At 42.8% G+C, this 26,420-nt stretch overlaps 2 protein-coding genes across 2 annotated transcripts in view; one reads left to right on the top strand and one right to left on the bottom strand.

Moving 5' to 3' along the window:
* Window positions 1–1,821: 1,821 nt before the first annotated feature.
* On the top strand, window positions 1,822–17,285 carry LOC139450554 (leucine-rich repeat-containing protein 74B-like). Its single transcript, XM_071232308.1, has 12 exons — window positions 1,822–2,029; window positions 3,091–3,290; window positions 4,488–4,595; window positions 5,417–5,510; window positions 5,928–5,977; window positions 7,298–7,379; window positions 8,367–8,452; window positions 10,604–10,798; window positions 12,416–12,511; window positions 13,686–13,958; window positions 15,455–15,540; window positions 16,883–17,285. Exons 1-12 carry the CDS (start codon window positions 1,822–1,824, stop codon window positions 17,130–17,132), a joined length of 1,728 nt encoding a protein of 575 aa, XP_071088409.1. The 3' UTR covers window positions 17,133–17,285.
* Window positions 17,286–21,608: 4,323 nt separating this feature from the next.
* LOC139449496 (ankyrin repeat and LEM domain-containing protein 2-like) overlaps window positions 21,609–26,420 on the bottom strand; it is an 82,771-nt gene continuing 77,959 nt past the window's right edge. Inside the window, exons 8-11 of the mRNA XM_071230919.1 lie at window positions 25,410–25,528; window positions 23,569–24,954; window positions 22,852–22,983; window positions 21,609–21,946 (exon numbers count right to left, since the gene is read on the bottom strand). Of these exons, the coding sequence (XP_071087020.1) occupies window positions 21,673–21,946; window positions 22,852–22,983; window positions 23,569–24,954; window positions 25,410–25,528 (1,911 nt within the window). The 3' untranslated portion in view covers window positions 21,609–21,672. The remainder of the gene's footprint in view (window positions 21,947–22,851; window positions 22,984–23,568; window positions 24,955–25,409; window positions 25,529–26,420) is intronic.

Here is a 26,420-nt window from a genome sequence, read left to right as displayed (position 1 = left end):
CAGTTTCACAACAAGACTTTTTGACAGCAATCCAATTCTGGCGCCTTTGGCGTCTTTGCATATCATAACTCCCAGCTTACGTAGCTCACTGCTTACTGGTGGCATTAGTCACCACGAACTACAGTTACTCGGCTTAGCCATATTGTCCACTTGTGGCAGAGGCGTCTTAATTTGTATACCAATCACTGCCGGAGATTTCACAGCTGGGTAAACTCGCCCAGTAAACACAACCTGTGGAGTACTAATGGGAGACAATATTACCCACTGTTGTACATAATTCATCAACTCTATACACTGAATATGATGTTGACCGTTGATACACACCTGATTCATTCCGCGATCAGTTTGTTGTCACTGTGTCGAATGGTTATTATGCGTGTGAGTGCGAGAATAAATGAATGTTTGTTTGTTGTTTGTTTGTTTGACGCCGCACTCAGCACTATTCCAGCTGTATGACGGCGGTCTGTAAATAATCGAGTGTGGACCAGGCAATCCAGTGATTGTCATCATGAGCATCGATCCACGAAATTGGGATACGATGACATGCATCCACCAAGTCAGTGACTCTGACCACCCGATCCGTTAGTCGCCTATTACGACAAGCATGGGTTGCCGAAGATCTATTCTTCCCCGGGTCTTCACGGGCTGCGTGAATGAATGAGTGAGTGAGTAAGCGAGAGCGTGTGTGTGATTAAATGTGTCAGTGAGTGAGTTTTGGTTAACGTTTCAGTCAGCAACATCCAAGCTATACCACGGCAGCCAGTAACACTCGAATCTGGACCAGACAAACCAGTGACTAAACGTACAAACAACGATCCTCAGCATCGGATAACGATGACATCCATTCAGCCCATCATCAAGCCTGATACCCGGGTGGCCATTTTAGTCCTCTATCATAACAAGTATTAAGTGCTGCGGACATTTTTTTAAAAATATTTTTTTTAGAGAAAAAAACTGAAACCGAATCATTTCGCCATAGGTTTAAAAAAAAAAAAAAAAAAATGGTTTGCTAGACATGCCTTAAAAAATGTGTCATGGAAAGCAAAAATTGTTTGGTTCCTCCATTCAAGAAAGGATTTCGCGAACACCTGGTTTCATCACAGATTTTCAGTGAGCCATATAATTTTCACCGCTGCTTTGCCTTTACGCCCAATTTAATGTTTCGGCGCCGTATCGAGATTGGTCATTCTCTAGCGATGACGTTTTATATATATGCGGGTGTTCTTTAACTTCTTTTGAGTAGTATATAGTGAAGAAGTGACAAAAGAAATATTCAGCCTGTAACAAAAATTCCTCTGATATAGTCTTATACAGTTCTAATGAGTGAAGCATCACCTTAGCGGGGCTTTACGTACATCAGGTACACAGTATGGTAAACTATGGTTGTTAAACAGTGATAATCAAACCATGATCAGAGATATCTTAAATCTTAAGCCCAGCTTAAGGAGTACACACAAAGCTGTAGGATAATGGGATTACTAGAACGTGTATTGACCTCCACTGCCTAACAAGACGTAGTAATGGTGGGCAAAAAGGCACAGTAGGAGATTATTAGCACGGTCAGGGAGATTCTATTTCGTCATCAAGCTTACAAAAGTTCTAATTTGATCCCTATCAAAGGTTATGAGTTGCATCCTGTCAGCGCGAAGTGTCGACCCAAATTTCGACAATTTGGCATGCGTGTAACCTCGAGATATGCAGGTATCGAGACAGCCCTCTTGTGTATTGAAAGCCGATCATTCATTGTGTACCCTTTTCTCTAGGGCGGGGAGCCATGCTTGAACAGTCAACGACCACTTGATCGTTGGAGCAATCTGTGACATGCCCAGGGTGGCCAACGGTCTTCCATCACAGCCCGTCCTGAGGTCCGAGAAAGCACGAGATTTAGAAAAATGGGTTGAATCCTCGGCAGCGACCGTAGCGACTGACGATGTTAAGATGCCGGACACGGAGCTGCACGGAGCTCTCACTAAACCCGTGTTGGAGATAGTGAAACCGGAAGTCACTGTCTCACCTGAATATGAAGATGGTAATTATTACGATCAACACTATTTAAACTAAATGCCGTATTTCCTCTAATAAGAGCCTGATCCGTGGGTAAAGTGTTCTCCCGTCACGTTGAAGCAGCTTAAAAAATTACAACACAATAAGCACCGGATCTCTAATATGATGTGTCAAGAACATACAATTCTATCACATGCCAGTTTATTAGCGAATGTAACTTATGCAATACCGTAGTTCAACTCTTAAGCGCCGAGTCTCTATCACCACCGGGCCTCCGTTAGCCGCCAGATTTGGAAGCTTGTTCAAAGAATAAGCGTCGCGACACTTATTAGAGGAAATGCGGTGAACCTTTCATAAGACGAACATGCAGTTGACTATCAGTTGTCAGCAGAATGTATGGAGATGAGGATTGGGAAATACATTGAGAAATGCATGGAGAAACAGGTACTTTACAGGTTTTGTTGATGACAAAACGTTTGATTGGTGTCCCGTGTATGCTTTCCATGTATAGTGGCAAAGGACTATGCTTTTTAAAAAAATCAATTTTGTTCCTGGTGTTTTGATATTGCATTTTGCAATATTAATATTTTTTGTTTTCGATGTGATGGGAGAGCATTACATTTTCACTTTACGAGATTTGTGTTGTGATACATGCTTATCTTTGTTGTGGATGTTGTCTTGGGACATAGCTTGCTTTTTCACGATGTTTTCCAGCCCTGGGTTAGCAACACCTCGATCAGGGCTGTCTGATCGATATATTATAGTATTTAGGCGGTTTACAGCAATGAAACAGACACAACACTGCAGCCTTAGGCTCCGTATGGAATCCTAGTAGGGACACTGTCGCGTTGTCGGATTGTTGCCCTTTGGTAATAACCAAATTAAAGTATTTTTCAACAATTTTTTCGCGACAATGCGACAGATGGTCAAAATGACGCCTTGTCGCATTGTCGCGGTTTTGAGACAGTTTTTTGACAGTTTTGTTAGTTTTTGCAAGGGCGACAACACGGCAATGCGACAATACCCTTTCGGATACTCCATAGCTCCTCGAGTACAGATGGTGACTGATAGAACCTTGTGCTTCAGATTACAGCGATGTCTTCAAGAAAGAGGCTGTGACGACTGTGAAGGAGTCCAAGACTCTCCGAGTCTACAGGAAGGCCTGTAAGCGCCTGGGACTCATTCAGCTCCGCAATGTCAAAAGCCAGTTCGGCTCCATGGACCTGTGCTTCCGGGACTGTGCCTTCTCCGCGAAGGAGCTGAAGGCGCTGTGCATGGCGTTGTTGGTACGTCACGTGACATCGGCAGTTGGTACCTGTCAAGCACCACATTCCCCCGACTCACTCATAAAATAAATAAAAAATATTATATAGGAAATAATATGGTACATGTATACTTCCTTTTCTGTAAGTTTATTATTTTTTTAGTCTGCGTGGTCTAGTGGATAGAGTGAGTGAGTGAGTTGGGTTTAACGCCGCTTTTAACACTATCCTAGTTATATCACGGCGTGTAAGCTTAATGTTGGAGAAAAGCCCGAAGTGATGCAGATCTCTGAAGTTTACCACTTCGGTGAAACCCACGGGCACGGGTATGGTGCTGACAAACCTAGAAACATAATCGGGCCGAAGCGGGATTCGAACCCACGATCATGGGTTTCTGGCGTGCCCAAGGGACGCAACTCTGCACAGCGAATCGCGGCGCCTTAGACGACTGGGCCACCCGCGCCCCCCTAGTGGATAGAGTGTGTGAACAGAGAGTGTAAGGTCGGTGGTTCGATCCCCGTCCGCGTTATACCAAAAGACGTTAAACAAGATGGTACTTGTTTCCTGTCTGGCGCTCGGCATTGATCGGCTAAAGCAAGGACTGGTTGTCTCGGTGTCAGTATACTGTGTCCCAGTGGGGTATCCGTGTCACACAGCGTCATGGTATGTCAGTGGTCTAGCACTATAACATTATCAGTCCGGACTAGTACAAGTAGCCACACACAGACGCTCACACGTGCATGCTATAGAAGTGCAATTATCTGGACCGTGACGTGAAACCCCATTTCACCTCGTTCATATCGTCATTATCCATATTATATGGTGGAATGTTAAGCATGGAAGATAAAGAACATTTCGTTTTTGCCTCATCAATTTCACTAGCACATTGGGTAATTCACGAGTAATAGGTTTGTTATTCTCAAATATAACTATGCTTACTGCTCTAGTATCAAATGAGTTTGAAAATACAAGGACTGTATTCTTTACCCATGCTTTATTACAGTGTTGGGTATTTGCTTTTTTAAATTTTTTAATTCACATGAAGACCCCGCCCTTTCAACAGAGTGATCATATCATAACGTTTGCCGTATCTACATTGACAGGTTTACGGTAATCATAGCGCTTTGTAGCAAGGGAAACACAGGGTCTTGATTCTATACGCAATTTCCCGTTGTTTGATGTTTGTTTGTGTTTCTGTAACGGCATTCCTGTGTTGTCCAGTACGAGAGACACATGTGGCACCTTGACCTGTCCGGCAACTCCGTGGGGCGGAAGGAGTTCGAGTATGTCCTCGCTGTCCTGGAGAAGAGGACCAGCGTGTGTGTGCTGGTCAGTACCTGTCTGTTGAGTGAGTGAGTGAGTGAGTGAGTGAGTGAGTGAGTGAGTGAGTGAGTGAGGTGTTACGATGTTATTGGCAATATTCCTGCAATATCACGGCGATGACACCAGAAATCGATTTTACCCATGTAGGGATTCGAACCCGGACTAGTGAGCGAGCGCTTTAATCACAAGGCTACGACCCCGCCGCCCACCCCCTGATGAATTATATACAGTCAAAAGCCCATTAGTCCGAAAAACGTAACTCAACAACACGTTCCGGGAGATTTCTTATAGGAATTTCAATACGCTACAACGTATTCGGACCCGTGAAGATCCCACGCTTGACGTAAGAGGCGACTAACGGGATCGGTTGGTCAGGCTCACTGACCTTGTTGATGTATGTCATCGTATCCCATTTGCGTGGATCGTTGCTCATGATGTCAATCACTGGATTGTCTGATCCAGACTCGATTATTTACAGACCGCCGTCATATAGCTGGAATATTGCTGAGTGCGGCGTTAATAAACAAACAAACATGGTTGTCGTAAGGGGCGACTAAAGGGATCCCTGGATTGTCTGGCCCAGACTCGTTTATTCACAGACCATGGTTCTTTAACGCGTAATTTAATCCCCGACCATTTCATTTGCAACGATGACGTCTGGATAAAGTCGACTGTTGATGCCATTCTCATCGTTATCGCGTAGCCATTCACTGCACCAAATATCAATCTTGATCTAAACAATTCTTTGTATAGAATCATATAAATACATAATTTTACAAATCCATTTTATGAAACACTAGTACATGATTTATATATACATGTTTCAGGACTTGTCAAACAATGAACTGTCAGGAAACGGTATGCGGCAGTTGGCGGATTTCCTGCGACGATGTGACAACGTCACTGATATTGATATCTCAGGTGAGACTTCTGTACACCAGGTCCGCGTATCGCAATATCAGGTGAGACTTCTGTACACCAGGTCTGCGTATCGTAATCTCAAGTGAGACTTCTGTACACCAGGTCCGCGTATCGTAATCTTAGGTGAGACTTCTGTACACCGGGCCACATATCGTAATCTTAGGTGAGACTTCTGTACACCAGGTCCGCGTATCGTAATCCTAGGTGAGACTTTTGTACACCAGGCCACGTATCGTAATCTCAAGTGAGACTTTTGTCAGCCGATTCACGCAGTCAAACAGTCAGGCAAGTCACACAGCTTGACCGTATATCCCCTTTTAGTCGGCTTTTAGTCCTGCAAATATGAAGGATATACCAGTACTTGATCGTGATTGAACTTATGTAATTAACAACGTGATTTGTTTTCATTTACCACAGGTAATAAATTAACCGACATAGACGGCAAAGCCATCGGAGATGTCATACAGGTAAGTGCCCTGTTTAACTGTATTTCCTTCAATAAATATTCTCGTCGGGGATTCAGCACATTGTTTGAGGAGTAAGCGTCTTTTTCTTGCAATGATAGAGTAGCGGTGATGACTTACCGTTTGGGGAATAATAGTTACAGCTATTATTTCTTTATTGTTGTCGGGAAGAAAAACAAGTCCCATGAAACACCGTTAATCAGGAAGGTAGGGTTTCAAATGAAATTATACATATTACAATTATTTCGTCATGTTCTTTTGCCATATTTGAGCGATCTTATCGCTAAATACGCCATTAATGTTAAGGTTAATTCCACGGTTATGTTGTCGGTATCTTGACGACCGTTTGTGTTCTGACTTAGACGGAGTCGACACTTGGATTAACGGTCGTTCTTTTATATGAACTACGGTATACCCTCGTTCTTCAGTCCTGGCGATCTGGGATGTGCGAGAGGTACTGTGTCAGTACAAGAGGGCCCATGGACTTTTACCGTAGTTCCCCCAATAATCACAAAAGAATGTTCTTCGTTTAACAGCTTTTATTCACTTCTTGTGTTAATGGTCCAATCCACTCTATTTGTAAATTAGTTACCAGACTAACCAGATCGGTTGGTCAGGATCGCTGACTTGGTTGATGCATGTCATCAAACAACGAACAAAACAAACATTTACTTTCATGTGTCCACGACGACTTCCCCCAGAGCACGTGTTCTTACTTAATATATTCACTTTAATTATGTGAATTAATGTTACAATTCCATGCTAATTATGTAAATAAATACTAAAATTTCATGCCCATAATATTACCCCCATAAGTTAACATTGTTTACGACAGTCTTAGCGCTGGGATTAGTTTTCGGGGCACTGGGTCTCCAATTTTCACAACGTCTGCATGGTACATAGAACAATGTAGTAGAGGATTCGAACTAACTAACGAGGTATTGACTGACGGCTTACGGGGGCACAGAGAGTACGGACTAACGGGGTCGGCACTGGCGGAGTCATGACTAACGGGCTGACGAGATGGGATTGTACGGGCTAACGGGTCAGAACTAACGGAATACGGACTATCGGGGTCCGACTGTACGGACGAAAGCGGTTGGTACTAGTTTGGTACGACTAGCGGCATCGGCACTGACATGGTAACGGGGTCAAGGACAAATGCATACGGCTTAACTGTGTTTTAACTATCGAGTTTTCACTTCTGTGTTTCACTTTTTACTTGAAAGATCCAATACATATATAAAGTCATTTGTCAAAGACAAGACATATACGGGCGACCCTCACTGTTGTGTAATCTTCATGCCCGTGTGTGTCTGACAGGAAAACAACTCATTAAGTCGACTCCGCCTCGCCCACAACGAGTTGAGAGACACTGGAGGGAAGATCATTGGTGCTGCGTTAGGTAAGTAGCATTCAAGGATCACACCTTCATTTTTAATGTATTTGATGCTGGAACACGAATAATAAAACAAGCCATGTATTACCCTAGTCTGTACAAACGCATCGGGCGTAAACAATATAGCTCACACTACATAACGGATATCTACTTATACACGAAATCTATATAAAGACAGTCATATAACGTCTGAAACCTACAGCCACACAATCTTTTGACATGTTATATCTTTGTTTAATATTCCATCTTTTTAAATATGTTTATGTAATTATCGTTGTGAGCTAGTAAAGCAATATGCCAGCAATAGTTGAGGTGAAATGGGTTTTGACATCGCATTCAATATAATTGCTTCTGCTAGTCCGGACAAATGCTGGTTATATAGTGCTAGCCCACTCAGATACCATGCCACAGTTTAACATTGATACCCCTGCCAGACACAGTATAATGACCCCGAGCCGAAGAGTTGTGTCCCCTTAATGCCGAGCGCCAGTCAGGGTGACAACAAGTACCATATTTTAACGTCTTTAGGTATGACGCGGCCGGTTATCGAACCAACGACTTTCCGCTCTCCCGACAGAGATTCTATACACCAGATCACTGAAGCGGTCAGTTTCCGCAACAGTAACTATTGGGTACTGAGAATGGTCTTCACCGATGGTGTACTGATGTTTATAATCGGAATCGTTGGCGTGGGGTGCCAACGCTAAAGTCATGCACCAGGCTACCCCACCGCCCTATGAGTAGAGATGCATGAAAACCTGCCGGGTGAATGTGCATCTATGTGCTGTGTTGGTTCAAACCCAGGTTAGCCCCGATTATTATTCTAGGTTTGTCAGCATCATACGTATGCTCGTGGTTTTTTTCAAAGTGGTAAACGTCTGAGACCTGCATCACTTCGGGCTTTCCTCCCACAGCTTAGCTGACACGCCGTGATATAACTGGAATTGTGTTCACGGCGGCGTAAAACAAAACTCACTCAGTTGTGTCTTGCAGTTAAGAATCGCCATCTGGAGGAACTAGACATGAGCTGGAACCATCTGAGGCAGAAGGGAGCTATAAGTATAGCCAAGGGATTGGAGGTAGCGTTATTACGTACACACGTTTGAAACTGGACTGGCATCACCGTCGTATAGACCCGTTAATATCCGGGTTCAAATAGGAACCCATGCTTGCCGAAAGAGGCGACTATGCTTGTCGTAAGAGGCGACCCTTGGGATCGGGGGGTCAGGCTCGCTGACTCGATGCATGTCATCGCATCCGAATTGAGTAGATCGATGATGTCAATCACTGGATTGTCTGGGGCAAACTCGATTACAAACCACCGTCATATAGCTGGAATATTGCTCAGCGCGGCGTTAAACAACACACTAACACTGTCGTACAGCTGGAATATTGCTCAGCGTGGCGTTAAACAACACACTTACACTGTCATATAGCTGGAATATTGCTCAGCGCGGCGTTAAACAACACACTAACACTGTCATATAGCTGGAATATTGCTCAGCGCGGCGTTAGACAACAAACTAACACTGTCGTACAGCTGGAATATTGCTCAGCGTGGCGTTAAACAACACACTAACACTGTCGTACAGCTGGAATATTGCTCAGCGTGGCGTTAAACAACACACTTACACTGTCATATAGCTGGAATATTGCTCAGCGCGGCGTTAAACAACACACTAACACTGTCATATAGCTGGAATATTGCTCAGCGCGGCGTTAAACAACACACTAACACTGTCATATAGCTGGAATATTGCTCAGCGCGGCGTTAAACAACAAACTAACACTGTCATATAGCTGGAATATTGCTCAGCGCGGTGTTAAACAACACACTAACACTGTCATATAGCTGGAATATTGCTAAGCGCGGCGTTAGACAACAAACTAACACTGTCATATAGCTGGAATATTGCTCAGCGCGGCGTTAAACAACACACTAACACTGTCATATAGCTGGAATATTGCTCAGCGCGGCGTTAAACAACACACTAACACTGTCATATAGCTGGAATATTGCTCAGCGCGGCGTTAAACAACAAACTAACACTGTCATATAGCTGGAATATTGCTCAGCGCGGTGTTAAACAACACACTAACACTGTCATATAGCTGGAATATTGCTCAGCGCGGCGTTAAACAACACACTAACACTGTCATATAGCTGGAATATTGCTAAGCGCGGCGTTAAACAACAAACTAACACTGTCATATAGCTGGAATATTGCTCAGCGCGGCGTTAAACAACACACTAACACTGTCATATAGCTGGAATATTGCTCAGCGCGGCGTTAAACAACAAACTAACACTGTCATATAGCTGGAATATTGCTCAGCGCGGCGTTAAACAACACACTAACACTGTCATATAGCTGGAATATTGCTCAGCGCGGCGTTAAACAACACACTAACACTGTCATATAGCTGGAATATTGCTCAGCGCGGCGTTAAACAACACACTAACACTGTCATATGTCGGGCACACTTGCCTCGATTATCCAGTTTATTATTATGACAGGTCTATTATGACATTTACTCAGGAACGGTCATCTTCGTTTGTGTGTGACGTCACCACCTTCATCACGCTTATCAATAAACCCCAGAAATCAAGAGATAATTAAACCATTCTTTTTATTGTTGTATAGTCGAATATCCTTCTAAATGGAGCTATGGGAGCGAATGGGTCCAGGATGTTTATCGTGAAGAATGAAGAAATTATACACTTGATAATGTAGGATGCAGTCGTATCGCCTCACATACAAATTATTCAGTCAAAACCAGATGGCATTCTGGCAACTGGAGGAAGTAGTGTCACAAAAAGTAGAGGTTGACTGGGCTCCTGTCTTCGTAAACCAGCAGGCGGTGGCCGATTTCTCAAAAAGGATTCATTTGTTCTCTGTAATGAATGAAACTACGTGAAATTTGGTGTGAAGTAAAATTGTTCCCGTCGAATTTAACGTTTTGAGAAACAGACATTTCACAAAGAAATCTTTGCGCTTACTTAGACTTGGAACATAGACTTACGACAGTCGTAGCTCTTGGATCCACTATTCCGAAGAGCGACATTAGCGCGAGACTATGTCTTATTCTGACAGAACGCTAAGATATTATTTTACGTAATAGAACAAAGTCCGAGGCATGATTTAATTTGTCATATACCAATACATCGTGTGACTCTTTGTGAAATAAATTCATAATAAATTCATTTGCTATTTTGTTCTTCATTCCAGACAAACACATGTATACAAATTGTAAACTTGTCTTGGAATGGCTTTGGATTCGAAGGCTCGGTTGCCCTTGGTGATATGCTAACGAAGAACAACACTATTACGTCACTAGATATATCCTCAAACCGAATCAGTGCTGCAGCTTTACTGGAGATCATCAGGGGGCTATCCAAGAACCGCACTCTCGCAACGTTGAAGGTGAGTATTCGGCGTTCTGCAAGTGGTATGTGTGGTGGAATCTGATTGGTCAATAGGAGGGACATAGAAGGGACATAACTCGTAGTAGCCACTGATGGCGCTACGATCGAGCCCAGAAATTCCAGCTTAGGATTTTTTGTCAGTTAACTTCCTGGCCTCGGGAAGATGCCACGTCCTGCGCTGATTGTTTGTTTGGTGTTTAACGCCGCAATCAGCAATATTCCAGCTCTATGACGGCGGTCTGTGAAGAATCGAGTCTGGACCAGACAATCCAGTGACTGACATCTCATGAGCATCGATCCACGCAATTTGGATACGATGACATGCATCAACCAAGTCAGCGAGCCTGAGCACCCGATCCCTTAAGTCGCTTCTTACGAAGGAAAGTGTTTCAGCACTATGCTATAATTGCAAAACTTTTGAAAACAGCCTTAAACCGCAATCACTCCTTGGAAGTTGCGGCCCAGTGATGTACAGAGTGTTGTCCCCTTCCTGTACCAGGATCATCTGATGAGACTCGAATCTTAAATTTCCGCCGATTATGAACCTTGGTTGACCATCACCATACCATGCCCCTGAGTTTAAGTGAAGTGATATACAATGTGTGAAGCCCATTTCTGGTGTCCCCGTCGTGGTTTTGCTTGGTTTCAAGCTGCTCCAACACAATCTTGATACACAAAACTTAAAACGTGGTTTATTATTATACACGCGCCTAAAATAGTTATACCAAGGAGTTCCGTCCGTCCTTCCGAGGACATTTGTTTGTGCGTCCTATAACTTGAGAACTGCAACACTGATTCTTTTCAAACTTGGTGAACACTTTTTATACCCAGAGGCGAGGTGCAGTGCGACTTTTGATTTCAATATTTGGACTTTTTGAGGAAATACATTTTTTTTCATATTTTGACGTAGAATGTTTTTACTTAAACATTTGTGTGACCTATAACTTAAAAAACAACTTCATGGATTCTCTTCCAATTGGTTGTACAGTTTCGCTACTAATAGAAAGGGGCACGGGTGGCCCAGTCGTCTAAGGCGCCGCGATTCGCTGTGCAGAGTTGCGTCCCTTGGGCACGCCAGAAACCTATGAATGTGGGTTCGAATCCCGGTTCGCCCCGATTATGTTCCTAGGTATGTCAGCACCATACCCATGCTCGTGGGTTTCACCGAAGTGGTAAACGTCTGAGACCTGCATCACTTCGGGCTTTCCTCCCACAATAAGCTGACACGCCGCGATATAACTGGAATACTGTTAAAAGCGGCGTTAAACCCAACTCACTCACTCACTCACTAATAGAAGAGGTGCAGTGCGAAGTTTGTTTTCAATATTGGGATTTTCTATTAAAATAAATACGGCTGTTTTTCTTCTCTTTTTTTTCATAGAATGTTTTATTACTAAAAACTACTTTCCAATTGTTGGTACAGTTTCTATAGCACAAGGAGAAGTGCAGTGAAAGTTTGATTAAGATAAGTGGATTTTCTGAGAAAATATTGCTTTTTATCATGTTTTGAACGTAGAAATATTTTGGAGTCGAAGTCGGGGGTATTAGTGAGCCCTGCTCACCTTTTGTCTTCTTTATTGATTTTATTTATGTGTAAAATGTGTTATATTTGTAGATCGGGCACAACCCAATCACGGCTTCCTTCACCAGCGTCCTCCTGGAGGCAATACTGAAGCATCCCCATGGGGCGATCCAGCAGCTGCACATGGACGTATGTACACCACACACTCTCCCCATCTGGCGACCATTATATCGCCTGCTACAGTGTACCCCATGAAATAGAAATGTTCATGAGAATAAATAAAACTCATAGAAAATAACAGTGATGTGAAAAAAATTAATTATGAAAGTGAATACATTTATATACATGAATAAAAGGAGATATGTTTATAAATGTATTCATAATTGAGTGTATGTTCAGCGGGCACGTTGGCCCAGTCGTCGAAGGCCACGCGATTCGCTGTGCAGTTTTGTCAGTTGGGTACGCCAGAAAAGCTGTGATTATGGGTTCGAATCCAGGTTCGCCCTGATTATGTTTCTTGGTCTGTCAGCAACATACCGCCCTCGCGGAATTCATGTTAAACGTCTAATAACTACATCACATCGGAATTTTCTCCCGCATTAAGCCGACACGTCATTATATAACTGAAATACTTTCCAAAGCGGGTTAAGCCCAACTCACTCACAACACACGTTCTATTAAGGTAGATCAGTGGTTACATGCATTCGTCACCACTCGCCCCTTTCCGTAACCTGCAAGACTCGTCGCCCTGTCGTAGAATGTTATGTGCGAAAATACGACAAACCAATCAGAATGCGCGTATGATTTCGAGTTCTTTGTCAAATAATCCCTCAGAAATAATTTTTGATTTTACATATGTCTTGCATATAAAATTATACCCAAGACACATTTAAATGTGTTCAATCATACTGTATAATTCCGCACGTCCCGATGTGCTTTAAATATGTATCTGAAATATATATAATATATGGGGAAATATATGTGAACCATTACGCAACGAGTTGACAATTGTTTTAGGTATGCCCGTTTGCGCTTAGACGGATCCCGGTCGCAAAAATGGCCACGAGAGGGGCACGAGTCGCTATTCGGCTTGTCCCGGAATAACACGAGTTGGTCACGAATGTGGTTACATGTTCAACTCCGGGTGTATAAGCCGAACACCATAAGATCTTACTCTGATTTCCGTGACTTATCTCAGCGGTATAACAGGATATTCGCTATATCAGGGTCCATTATATACGGAGTTGAAAGCCTACAAAATGACAATTCGTGAAGACCCCAGTAATACTTCTGTCCATCACAACATAATTATGTACCTTCTTGAACGAACATAAACACGTCTGACACTTCCTTCCTTCATCAGGGCGTGGTAGTAGACAAGGAGTTCGAGGGTGTTCTCGAGAAGATCCGAGAATCTCGCTACCTGGAAGTGACGTATGAGATCTCTCTACCAATCACGAAGAAGAATCGCGAGGAGATGATGAAGGAGCTTCAGAAGCCCCAGGCGTATAACATCGACCCCCTGCAAATGCTGTACCTACTGAAGGAGAAGAACAGAGCCCGGGACTTCTTCGAGAAGATCAACAAGGACAAAGACGACGGGCTGACGAGAGACGAACTCTTCCTGTTATTTAAGGTATATAGTTTTACGTCGCTTTTAGCAATATTTCATAACTATTACGGCGGGGGACAGCAGAAATGGTCTTCACACATTGTTCCCATGTGGGGAATCGAACCAGGCCTTCGGCATGACGAGCGAACGCTTTAATCACAAGGCTACTCCATGGTCCGTTTAAGGCATAAGACTAATTGAAAAAATCATCATGGCACGACATCATTCAGGTATTTTTTGTTGAATTTAATGTTTGTATATTTCTTTGTAAGTTTTTACTTATGAAACATTATCATTGTTTCCTTTTCTAAAAATGATCAAGGGCAGTCGGGTTCCATTCCCGGCATTGGTACAATGTGTGAAGCCGATTTCTTGTGTCCCCCGCCGTCATATTGCTGGAATATTGCTAAAAGCGGCGTAAAACCAGACTCACTCACTCACCCAAAATTATCAAGCAAGTTTAGTTCAGCCCCATTTCTCAGTATGTCAGACTACAATGTGGTATGTGTTCGCCACTGCACCCAGAATGGGTATGATGCTGACAAACGGGGATGGTAGTTTGGGCGGATTCTGAATTCGAACCCACTACCAGCGGATCCTGGCATCTGAGGGACACAACGTGCCAATGCATTTCTTAAAACATGCACTTCATAAACCCCATAGATTTGCACTATAGTTGAGACCTGCTTCACGTCGGGCTTTCCTCCCACATTAAGCTGACACGCCGTGATATAACTGAAACACTGTTCACTCTTTTGTCACCATGACATGGGAAAATACAGACTTTTTATATACTAGTACCAGTAGTTCGGGTTAAAGTGCGAAGAACTCTTTCAGATAGTAGACGCGTGAAGATCTGGGGTAGAATAGGTCTTCATCAACCCATGCTTGCCGTAAAAGGCGACTATGCTTGTCGTAAGAGGCGACGAACGGGATCGGGTGGTCAGGCTCGCTGACTTGGTAGATGCATGTCATTGTATCCCATATGCTCATTATATCAACCACTGGATTGTCTGCTCCAGAATTGATTATTTACAGACCGCCGTCATATAGCTTGTAAAAATGATCAGCGTTGTGTTAAACCAATCAACAAACAACCAAACAAAATAAAAAATAAATAAAAGAAAGTCCTCCAAACTTAAGCGTTCTCAAATTAAACATGATTTATTTGAATATATATGCCATTGACAGATTTCGAATATCGATTCAATTCCACACAGGTCTCAGTAGATATCACGGCAGACTGTAGGGCAGCTCCTGAATATTATTGGATGTTATTAATTATGTCTGACTGAGTATGGTTTTACGCTGCTTTTAGCAATATTCCAGCAATATCACAACAGGGGACATCCGAAATGGGCTTCACACAATGTGCCCATGTCGGGAATCGAACCCGGGTCTTCGGCGTGACGATCGAACGCTTTAACCACTAGGCTTCCCGACCGCCCCTAATAATAATTATGTATTCGATAACCAACGAGTAATTGTACTAATTGCTGGCCATTGTTTGTTGTTGACAGGAAGCAGGGTTGCCGTGCACGGTGTCCGTGGTGGACAAGATCATGCGGTTTATGGACACCAATGGAGACGGCACCATTGACCTTGCGTGAGTAATTCTAGCAGATATTTTAGCGTTTCAAGATGTGTTTTCACGAACATCAAAATAATTTAAAAAAATGTCTCAAGACATTGTCTGGTTTATTTAACACTACTACACGCTTCTATTAAAGTGACTTTGATCACAGTCATATCATGACATAATAGTTATGAAATCAACTTGATGAAATTGTTTTTTGTTTTTTTTGGATTAAATTACTATGTACGGTCGGTTCCGCCATGTTATCAACACGTATTGCAACGTCTTCATACTCAATTATCCAGTGTGTTATATCTTCATTCTGTAATGAATAAATACCCTTTCGCCATCATTGATTCGTTTTGGATGTGACGTCACTACCTCGGTCTCTTTGATCTCAAACTTCGCACAGAATTTCTCTTGCGCTCTCGAGTGTAAATTGGACGGATATTTTTAGCGTCGCGTCACTGGAATTGGCCTCAAAGCAAATAGAAACTGTGGTATCGAATTGGTCGGTGAAGGTATTTAACTGAATAATCGGGATTGGAACGTCTTCGTTGTAGTCTCCATAAGAAAGATTGTTCGCAATGCTAAAAGACAGAAGTCACAGCAGCCAAATCCTTTGGATCTCTTTGTAAAATGGCCCTAGACTTGATCTACGAAGCGGTTTTAGCGCTACAAGGTTAACTTGCATCACAGAAACACTTTACTATATATAGATAAGTTTTAGCGTTCACTCCATAAGATTGTTGACTCGTGAAGATCCGGGGTAGAGTAGGTCTTCAGCCACCCATGCTTGCCGTAAAAAGCGACGATGCTTGTAAGAGGCGACTAAGGGTTCGGGTGGTCAGGCTCGCTGATTTGGTTGATGCATGTCATCGTGTCCCAATTGCGTGGATCGATGCTCACGATGTCAATCACTGGATGGTCTTGTCCAGACTATTATTTACAGACCGTCGTCATGTAGCTGGAATATTGCAGAATACAAATCATAAGATGGTACAACTTACCCCGCTTTCATCGGAGATTTTATAGCTCTATAGTTTGGAGCCCAACTAAGTCTCATTATACGAATCTCTCGTATAATGTATGCATGTTTCTATGAAATTAAAGTTGGAATAAACTATTGAAGTTTGCTAAAACAAACTTTCAATATGCTGGGAGATTCCGGCTTGATTCCTCCAACCTGTGCTGGTCGAAAGAGGCGACCAAATGGATCGGGTGGTCGCGTAGTCGTTGCTCATGTTGTCAATCACTGGATTGTCTGGTTCAGACTCAATTATTAAAAGGCCGCCGTCACATAGCTGGAATATTGCTGAGCACGGCGTTAAACAACCAATAAAACTTTAATCCCGGTCGTGCTCTTCCTCAGGGAATTCCTGGTGGGCGACAAGAAAATCAAGAAGTACTCGCGGGAACAGTTAAGGAACTCGCTTGCCAAGCAGGGAGACAGCTACGCTAAATACTCTCGGACGTTCCGGAAGGCCAAGATAGACCCTCTCACTCTGCAGGTGAAGGTGGAAGACGCTTCCAAACAACTGTCGCCAAACACACTACTACCGCCCCCTACCGGCGTACCGGGGTCACGAAGGGGCAGCACCGCTTCCATGAGAGGAAACTGAAAGATATATATACTGACTAATCTTGTCTTGATTGTTGTCAAATGACCATGGATGTAACAGCATGGATTAGCGACCAATACGACCAATAGCAATAAGCACGTATTTATTACGCATAAGGTTAGAAATAACCGAGTTCATAACATCCTATGTGCACTAGTGTCAATATGTCTTCACGGTAACCAGTGTATCGTTAATGTCATCCGGACGGCATTGTTGATGTCCTTCGATTCTTATTGTGACGTAAGGCCGAAATGACGTCACACTAGTAATGACTTCATAGCTGAAGATTGACGCCATTCGAAAAATGTTTTTTTTTCTGTGAAGGCAGTGGTGAAGTCAAAAGGATTAAGAAATGATGGGTAATAAAGAAAGTATTACTCTCGCATATGTGTCCTACTGATTTTTGGAAACTCGTGTAAGAATTCATTCTCAATCTCGCTCGGGAAATACAAGAATTCTGACACTCGTTTCGTGAAATCAGTAGGACACACATTCTCGTATATTAATCTCTATAAGTATAACTTTACGAAACAATGGTATGTACATGTTGCGTATATTGTATTAATCCACTACATCATATGATGATGTCGGCCAGGATGTTGGTGAAGGCGGCTATGATTAATAATGTCTTTAGACAAAACAACATACGCAGACAGGCCGTTTCATTCCCACCAATGGGACGTGGGCGATCTGTTGTCACAGTTCCAAGGCAGCTAACTCTTACCTCATTTTCTTGACGTGATAATATTACTTCCAGAGTTATCTCCCATTCAGCCCGTCTCCGTGAAATAGGGGCTTGGCCGGCTCCAGGAATCAATATATTGAAACCTGTTTCGCGCACATGACTCTCACGTGATACAGCAGGACCAGGCGGCAATCGTGAACCTCATTTAATGATGCTTTTAACTCAATTTGTATTCTATTTTCTGTTGAGCACGGGATAACCTGCCTTTGAAAACGTTGGACGAACTATTTGCGACGGGATTTGGCGTAATGCGGATTACAGCGAATTCATGCAATATCACTACTCCATTGCCGGCATGATGGTACGGATATAGATATACGTGTAGATATATATCAGGACTCATCGCCACACAAAGCGATCTCAGCGAATGCCCAAACTCCACTATATGTCTTCCACAGGAATCAAAAGTTCCAAAGAAAGCGTCAAAATTGTATTATCTTCAACTATGATTGATAATATAAAAAGGCATTCAATTTCAACACATATTAGAGACGGGTGTTTGATAATAAAAATGCATACAATTTCATCGGCGAAGTGGGGTAGCCTAGTGGTAAAAGCGTCCGCTCGTCTTGCCGAAAACCCGGGTTCGATCTCCGAAATGGCTACAGTGTGAAGCCCATTTCTGGTGTCCCCCTGTGATATTGTCGGAATATTGCTAAAAGCGGCGTAAAACCATACTCTCGTATTTAATCTGAACTCCAAATCCCTGTGTACATGGACATTGAACGCATGACAGTTGCATGAAGCGGTAAGATCACTTTGTGTTGTAGAGCCATCGTGTTAGGGAGACTGCATGATCTTGTTCATGTTGAATTGTGATGTATTATTTTATAGTGTAATAGTCCTTGGACAGAAAATCAATAAATAATATAAATGTAGATTATGGCCAACCTGTTGTCTTCATTCCTGGAATCCTTTGTCCTCATGAACTTGTGTTTTTTGTGTTTGTGTGTGAGTGTGTATGAGAGAGAGAGAGAGAGAGAGAGAGAGAGAGAGAGAGAGAGAGAGAGAGAGAGAGAGGATTGTCTACAACATGCTACATTTGGTTTTCAAAAGGGGGTGGGGGTCTGGACACCCCCTCCGCATCCGAAGTAGGCTTCTCGGGGGTACGGGGGACCCAGACGTCCAACGCACTGTAATTATCTTTGCACAGTTGCGTAACTTGCGCACGCCAGAAACCTATGATCGTGGGTTCGAATCCCGGTTCGACCCGATTATGTTTCCAGGTTTGTCAGCACTTATACCGTTGCTAGGTCACCAAAGTGGTAAACGTTTGAGACCTGCATCAATTTCGGCTTTCCACCCACATCATGCCGACACGCCGTGATGTAACTGGAACCCAAATCGCCTGACCACTCACTGAGTAGGATTCTGTGTAACAAAGCGTATCCCACATCAATTCGAACTCACAATCAAAGGGTTTTCGCGTGTCCAAGGGACTCAACTCTACACAGCGAATCGCGGCCTCAGACGACTGGGCTACCCGTGCCCCTAGTAAAGGAAAGCGACGTATGGGAATGGATCTTCATCAAGCATATAATATTAATGTGCTCTCGAAATGAAATCGGGGATAATGAAATACGTTATCTGCTAAAGGTGGAACCGTGTGCATGTAGCTTGAAAACCCGGCAGAGGGGTACAAAGTGTCTCCATTTTCCTTCCGGAGTTGCCTCCCTTGCAGTAATATCATCCTATGGGATGTGTAATAGCATGCACTACGACAGACATACTATTACTTCAATTCTTCCCTGACAAGCAGCAATCTACCTAAATTGATGATGCGTGTTATTTCCCCTTGACCATTTCGGGGCAAAGCACACTGATGCATCGATTTTTGTGTCAGTTACAAGTGCCGTAAATATAGAGGTGATTTGCCTTTGGAATATTGTCTGAAATGACATAGGTTACATATCACTCATACTTCCAACCTAGCAGTCAAAACAATTACAGCAAGGACTATCCCCATTGTCAGTAGTAGGAAAGGTTGACGGCTAGATTACTAGTTATTTAAGACGAGGCCATGACCTTGTGTAACTGTGCATTCTCAGCCTGTCAGCAACACCTCTCTGCCAGCCTGCTACAGCTATGCATTCTCAGCCTGTCAGCAACACCCCTCTACCTGCCTGCCACAGCTATGCATTCTCAACCTGTCAGCAACACCTCTCCACCTGCCTGCCACAGCTATGCATTCTCAGCCTGTCAGCAACACCTCTCTACCTGCCTGCCACAGCTATGCATTCTCAGCCTGTCAGCAACACCCCTCTACCTGCCTGCCACAGCTATGCATTCTCAGCCTGTCAGCAACACCTCTCTACCTGCCTGCCACAGCCATGCATTCTCAGCCTGTCAGCAACACCTCTCTACCTGCCTGCCACAGCTATGCATTCTCAGCCTGTCAGCAACACCTCTCTACCTGCCTGCCACAGCTGTGCAATCTCAGCCTGTCCGCAACACCTCTCTGTCTGCCTATCACAGCCTAATCTCAGTCTGCAATATATTATCAGCAATATCACAGCCATATAATCTCAGTCTGCAGTATATTATCAGCAATATCACAGCTCCAAATCTGTCTGCAGTATGTTATCAGCAATATCACAGCTATTTAATCTCTGTCTGCAGTATGTTATCAGCAATATCACAACTATATAATCTCAGTCTGCAGTATGTTAACAGCAATGTCACAGCTCTTTAATCTCTGTCTGCAGTATGTTATCAGCAATATCACAGCTATATAATCTCAGTCTGCAGTATGTTAACAGCAATGTCACAGCTCTATAATCTCAGTCTGCAGTATATTATCAGCAATATCACAGCTATATAATCTCAGTCTGCAGTATGTTATCAGCAATATCACAGCTCTATAATCTCAGTCTGCAGTATGTTATTAGCAATATCACAGCTCTATAATCTCAGTCTGCAGTATGTTATCAGCAATATCACAGCTCTATAATCTCAGTCTGCAGTATGTTAACAGCAATATCACAGCTCTATAATCTCAGTCTGCAGTATGTTATCAGCAATATCACAGCTATATAATCTCAGTCTGCAGTATGTTAACAGCAATATCACAGCTATATAATCTCTGTCTGCAGTATGTTATCAGCAATATCACAGCTATATAATCTCAGTCTGCAGTATGTTAACAGCAATATCACAGCTCTATAATCTCAGTCTGCAGTATGTTAACAGCAATATCACAGCAATATAATCTCAGTCTGCAGTATGTTAACAGCAATGTCACAGCTCTATAATCTCAGTCTGCAATATATTATCATCAATATCACAGCTATATAATCTCAGTCTGCAGTAAGTTAACAGCAATATCACAGCTCTATAATCTCAGCATGTAGTATGTTATCAGCAATATCACAGCTATATAATCTCTGTCTGCAGTATATTCTCAGCAATATCACAGCTATATCTCAGTCTGCAGTATATTATAAGCAATATCACAGCTCCAAATCTTAAAGTGTACATAAATTTTGGGAGCCATGCGTTACCGCGCGTAGTAACTGAGGTAGCGCTTTATCGAAGAGCACAATAACGAGGGATTACTGTATCAGCAATATCACACCTATATGAGAGTGATATATATATATATATATATATGATAAGCCCCCTGATCATAAGAATGGATAACATGGTGAACATCCACCTCTTGAAGTCCACTTCACCTTCCAGCCCCAGAAACATCTTCTTCAGCCCCCACTACACAATGTAACAAGAACACCTTGTAACAAGTAATAAACTACATAATTTAATGACAATCTTATACACAAATGTACAAAGTTTTCATTAATGGGAAGAATCTTTCTCCTCCTTTGCTGACAAGTCCAAGTCCGGCTTAAACTTTTCTACTGGCATAGACAACGGCTGAACCATCGGTGACGACTGAAACAGGGCGGCCCTGGGTGCCCAGTTGCCGATGAGGGGGGAGGACATAAACGGCCTTGGCCTCTGCGGGCTGAAAGGGCTGCTGGACACCAGTGGACTAAGGTGACCGCCCCCACGAGATGACGCAATGCCCTGCTCCAGTGCCTCTCTTCGCAGGCGGGCAGGACTGGGCCAGCTGAAAAAACAACAATGTCAAAAACCATGTTTTGTTTAAAAGCAAAAGCAGGTATAAAAGGGAGGAATTTTTCCATATGTGCCATTTGGCACTAATAAATATGGTTAGGTGCCCTTTGGAATGTGGCCAATACTTTAACCAGCTTCCAATTGGAAGAAAGTGTTTCAACGAAAGAAGACAAATAAAAAATCTGATCGAGAGGTGTTCATGCATTCACCATTTTCCAAGCGTTTGCTGGCTTTACATAAAATGAAGTATGCCCGAAGGCATGGAGAACCTCTTTTAACTGTTACCTTGTCATTTCATGAGGAACTTAAAACCCTGTACAAAAGACATAGATACTGCTGCAAGACTTACTAAATGTACTCCACTGAAAGACCTAAACTAAAATTGAAAATTCATATTTCATATGTAAGGGACATTTACTTACAGGAACTTAGTTCTAAGCCATCTCTATCTCGAAACAAACAAGTACACCCTGACCTAAGACTGTAGCAGACCTATGACATGCAGACTAGTGACAGGCATTGTTGAAATTTCAAATGAAGATTAATAATTCATGAATACTTGATTATTACTGATTTTTCTTGATTTTTGTTCATTTCCATGCCCTTATTAACCAAACTGGACTTAAGTTAATAAAACTATTACTCTGTCTGCAAACCCAGATAAAACCTGTCATTTTACTGATGGTAATAAATCTTTACTCAACTGTTCCAGTGAAGGCTGATGACTAAAGGGAGGTAACTTCTGTCACCACTGAGTTCCAAAATACCGTGGTTAACATGATGGCATACAATCACAATAAGATCAGTAGTCAGGGATAAACAAACACATAGAAAAAGCCAGTAAAGAGATGAGAGGCTGAAGTTTGCCCTTAGCTCCACTGGCTGGTGAAGTCTTACCTCTGCTTGTTGTCGTCAGCCAGTGAAGACACTCTCTGCAACCATCTCTGAATCAGTGGGAACTTGCTGGTGTTCAAACTTGACCGGTCGACTGCTCGCAGGACGTCCAGGTCTGTCTTGGCGTGCTTCAGCCTGAAACCAGTTCATACAGACATTGTACAGACGGATCTGGAAACAGTTCATACAGACATTGTACAGACGGATCTGGAACCAGTTCATACAGACATTGTACAGACAGATCTGGAACCAGTCAGACATTGTACAGATCTGGAACCAGTCAGACATTGTACAGATCTGGAACCAGTCAGACATTGTACAGATCTGGAACCAGTCAGACATTGTACAGACTGATCTGGAACCAGTCAGCCACTGTACAGACTGATCTGTAATCAGTCAGACATTGTACAGACTGATCTGTAATCAGTCAGACATTGAACAGACCGATCTGGAACAAGTCAGACATTGTACAGATCTGGAACCAGTCAGACGCACAGACTGATCTGGAACCAGTTCATACAGAATTTGTACATACTTATCTGGAACCAGTCAGATGCACAGACTGATCTGAAACTAGTCAGACATTGTACAGATCTGGAACCAGCCAGATCATACAGATTTTGTACATAAACAAGTTATTTTAAAAAAAAGAGGAAATTCTTTCTTATACCATTGTCTGAATTACACTGTAGAAATATTTCAGCCACATGAATAACTTACCCATGAATATACACATCCACCAGTGTCATCTTGGCCTGGAAAAAGAGGGCTTGTACTGGCACAGTTCGTTGTCTCGTGGTATATTTCTCATCACAGGAAATGTCTATAGTCATCAGTTTGGGACCTTCGATGTTTAGAAGTTGATTCCTCATCTTAGAGTCTTCTAGCAAGACCTTGGTGTCCGGGAAAACATTATTTACACTTGATGTATGTAAAGAGTCATTGAGGACCCAAACATTTGCAACCACGCAAGACGGGTCCGACCCTGCCGATCTAGCGTCAAGGCCAACCAACACCGGAGCTGGTTGATCCGCTGATTCCTCATCCTCATCCAGATCCAACATCTTGGAATTCGAGAGGATACGGAAGGCATCATTTGCATGGTGTGAATTGCCCAAAGGGACTGATATTTTACCATAGGGACACCCAACCATCCTTCCGACCGACAGAGCTGACTGCTGCTCTGGTGTGAAAACCAGTTTCCTTTTCAAATCATCACAGAGATTCGTGACGGCTGTATTGAAAGACACTTCTAGTTGGTTTGGTGTTCTGAAAGACTCACTGTCAGACCTTGGTTGGGACTCTGGTGTGTGAAATTCCTCATCACCACTTGACAACTTCATGCCGGAAAATGTTGCCACAACACTCTCATCAAAGCTTGTACTGCCCTCAGAGTCCAGTCTTGAAGGGCTCGGAAATTGTTCGTTCTTTGAAGGTGAAGATCTGTCCGTGTTTGTGATTTCTAGTCCCTGTCGGTATGCCCATGGATCTGACTTCTTTTCTTCCTCCTTCTTACCAAATCTAACGCTTTTTGAGACTTGACTCAAATTCAGAACATTCTTACTTGTACCTGCTTTTTCAGGTGAGACTACATCGGTTTTCTTTTCTGGAGATTCCTGCTCTTGTCCTGTCCCCTCTGAGGGCTCCCTATATGACCACACATCCCTTTTTCCCTGTGTCTCTCCTGTGTCTTTCTCAGAGTCTGTAGTGTATCCTTTAGGTTTGTTATTGTTATCACAAATGGATCCAGACCCTTCAGAACCTTCTTCAGTTCGGGGTAGATTCTCATCCAGTTCCTCCGGGTCTGTATTTTCTGGATTATTGCTCATACAGGACAAGGAACTTGGCTGGATCAGAAGCCTGGACTTTGGATCTAAGAAACTGGACTGTAGATCCCTCTGTGAGGTGTTACAGAACACAGAGGAGCTATCCGACATGTTCAGGGGGCCAAAGTTCTCCAGACATTCGGAGAAGACCACCGATGTCTGTCGTTTCTTGAAATGATCTTCCAGTTTTTGAAGGCCTTCTTCTGTGGAGAAGTCAACGAATTCATCCAGGAATTCCCAGTACTCTAACCATGGGATGTGCATCTCATGGGCCAGTTGTCTGAAATCAGACAAAAGAGCATTATTCATCCATTACTTCATTCTTGTAGAAAGATGACAAATGGATGTTAAGAAAGTACTATTCTGATCACTACGTCAAGGCATACACTTTTTACTCTCAAAGGGGGCCAGAAAAGTGGAACTTTTTTTACATGGAATAAATTCCCCCATAAATCCAAAAGTGAGTGAGTGAGTGAGAGCGAAATTGGTCTGCTTTCCTGGCCATTATCAGGATATCAAGAACACAGAGGATTCCTTATACATCTATTTGCTCGATTAGTGATAAATTAGAGGAACTCTTCACTAAAAGACTGAACCTCTAATGGCCCTAGTAGGGATACCTATATAATAAGAAAAACTACCCTGGGCTGGTACCAATGTGCATTCTTTGAAATCAAATCTTTAGTCATAGGGGCATGAGAATCAACTTTTAGTTTAGTGTTATCCAATAATTACCTTCCAATCCGTTCCATTCCCTTCTCTCCATCTTGCCGCCTGATCTTGGTGACCATTCTCTTGTCTCCAAAGGGGCTGTTGGTAGGGGGTGCCACCCACTGCCTGTAAAACAGCTTGGCCTGGAACAGATGCTGTGTTTGAAGTGTTTGTCAGCAATGCCTTGTTCATCACCAACAGTGAGTGAGTTTGGCTTTGAACAGTATTGCAATTATAATTGTGTCATCTTGATGTCGACGGAAACCCATAAAGCTGCGGGTCTTAGACGTTTACCACTTTAGTGAAACCCACAAGCACTGGTAAGGTTTCGACAAACAAAGAAACAATAAGGGAGAACTGTGATTCAAACCAACCTCCATAGTTTTCTGGCATGCCGTATGGATGCAACACTATACAGCAAATTGCAGTACATAAGAAAACTGGGCCACACTAATCATTACGAGAACCAGACCATGAAAATACACTTAAAAGGAATGCTTAAAGGACCTAAAAAATATTTTTTTTAATCGAAATTGCTGTTACATTAAACAGGAAGTTGCTGGCAGAAAAATCTTTCTGAAATTACATCCAATTCCTCTGGGAAAATTTAATGCTACAAGTAGTCTTGCATCTCAAACACGAGGACCTTGGTTGAAAGAGAACCTAGTTGTGGGAGGGCAAGGAAGTAATTTGAACCTGAAAACAGTATCCAATGACCTCATCATAACATCATCAACCAACCCTTCTTAAGCAAAAGATAATTCTACTTTCTAAACAAGAGTCATCAGGAGATGATATATTCCCCGGTCTGGTGCAGTTCGGAAATGTGGTTTGGCTACTTACACCCCACTTTTGGTTCACTGTCATTGGATATTTTCAGTTCAGTGAAGAAACAAATAATGCTGTTCAGTATTTCTCAAAATCCGAAATCACCAAAGACACCAGTTCACCACTAGACTGATCCATATAACAAGTACAGTATATATAACACATCTCAACAAGAAATATTTACAGAATTCTGCTCCTGTTCTATTC

This window comes from Haliotis cracherodii, unplaced genomic scaffold, assembly GCF_022045235.1.
Source record: "Haliotis cracherodii isolate W230 unplaced genomic scaffold, xgHalCrac1.p SCAF_8, whole genome shotgun sequence".
NCBI lineage: Eukaryota > Metazoa > Mollusca > Gastropoda > Lepetellida > Haliotidae > Haliotis > Haliotis cracherodii.
The sequence above is the reverse complement of the archived record's forward strand: the minus strand, read 5'-3'. Positions and strand labels throughout refer to the sequence as shown.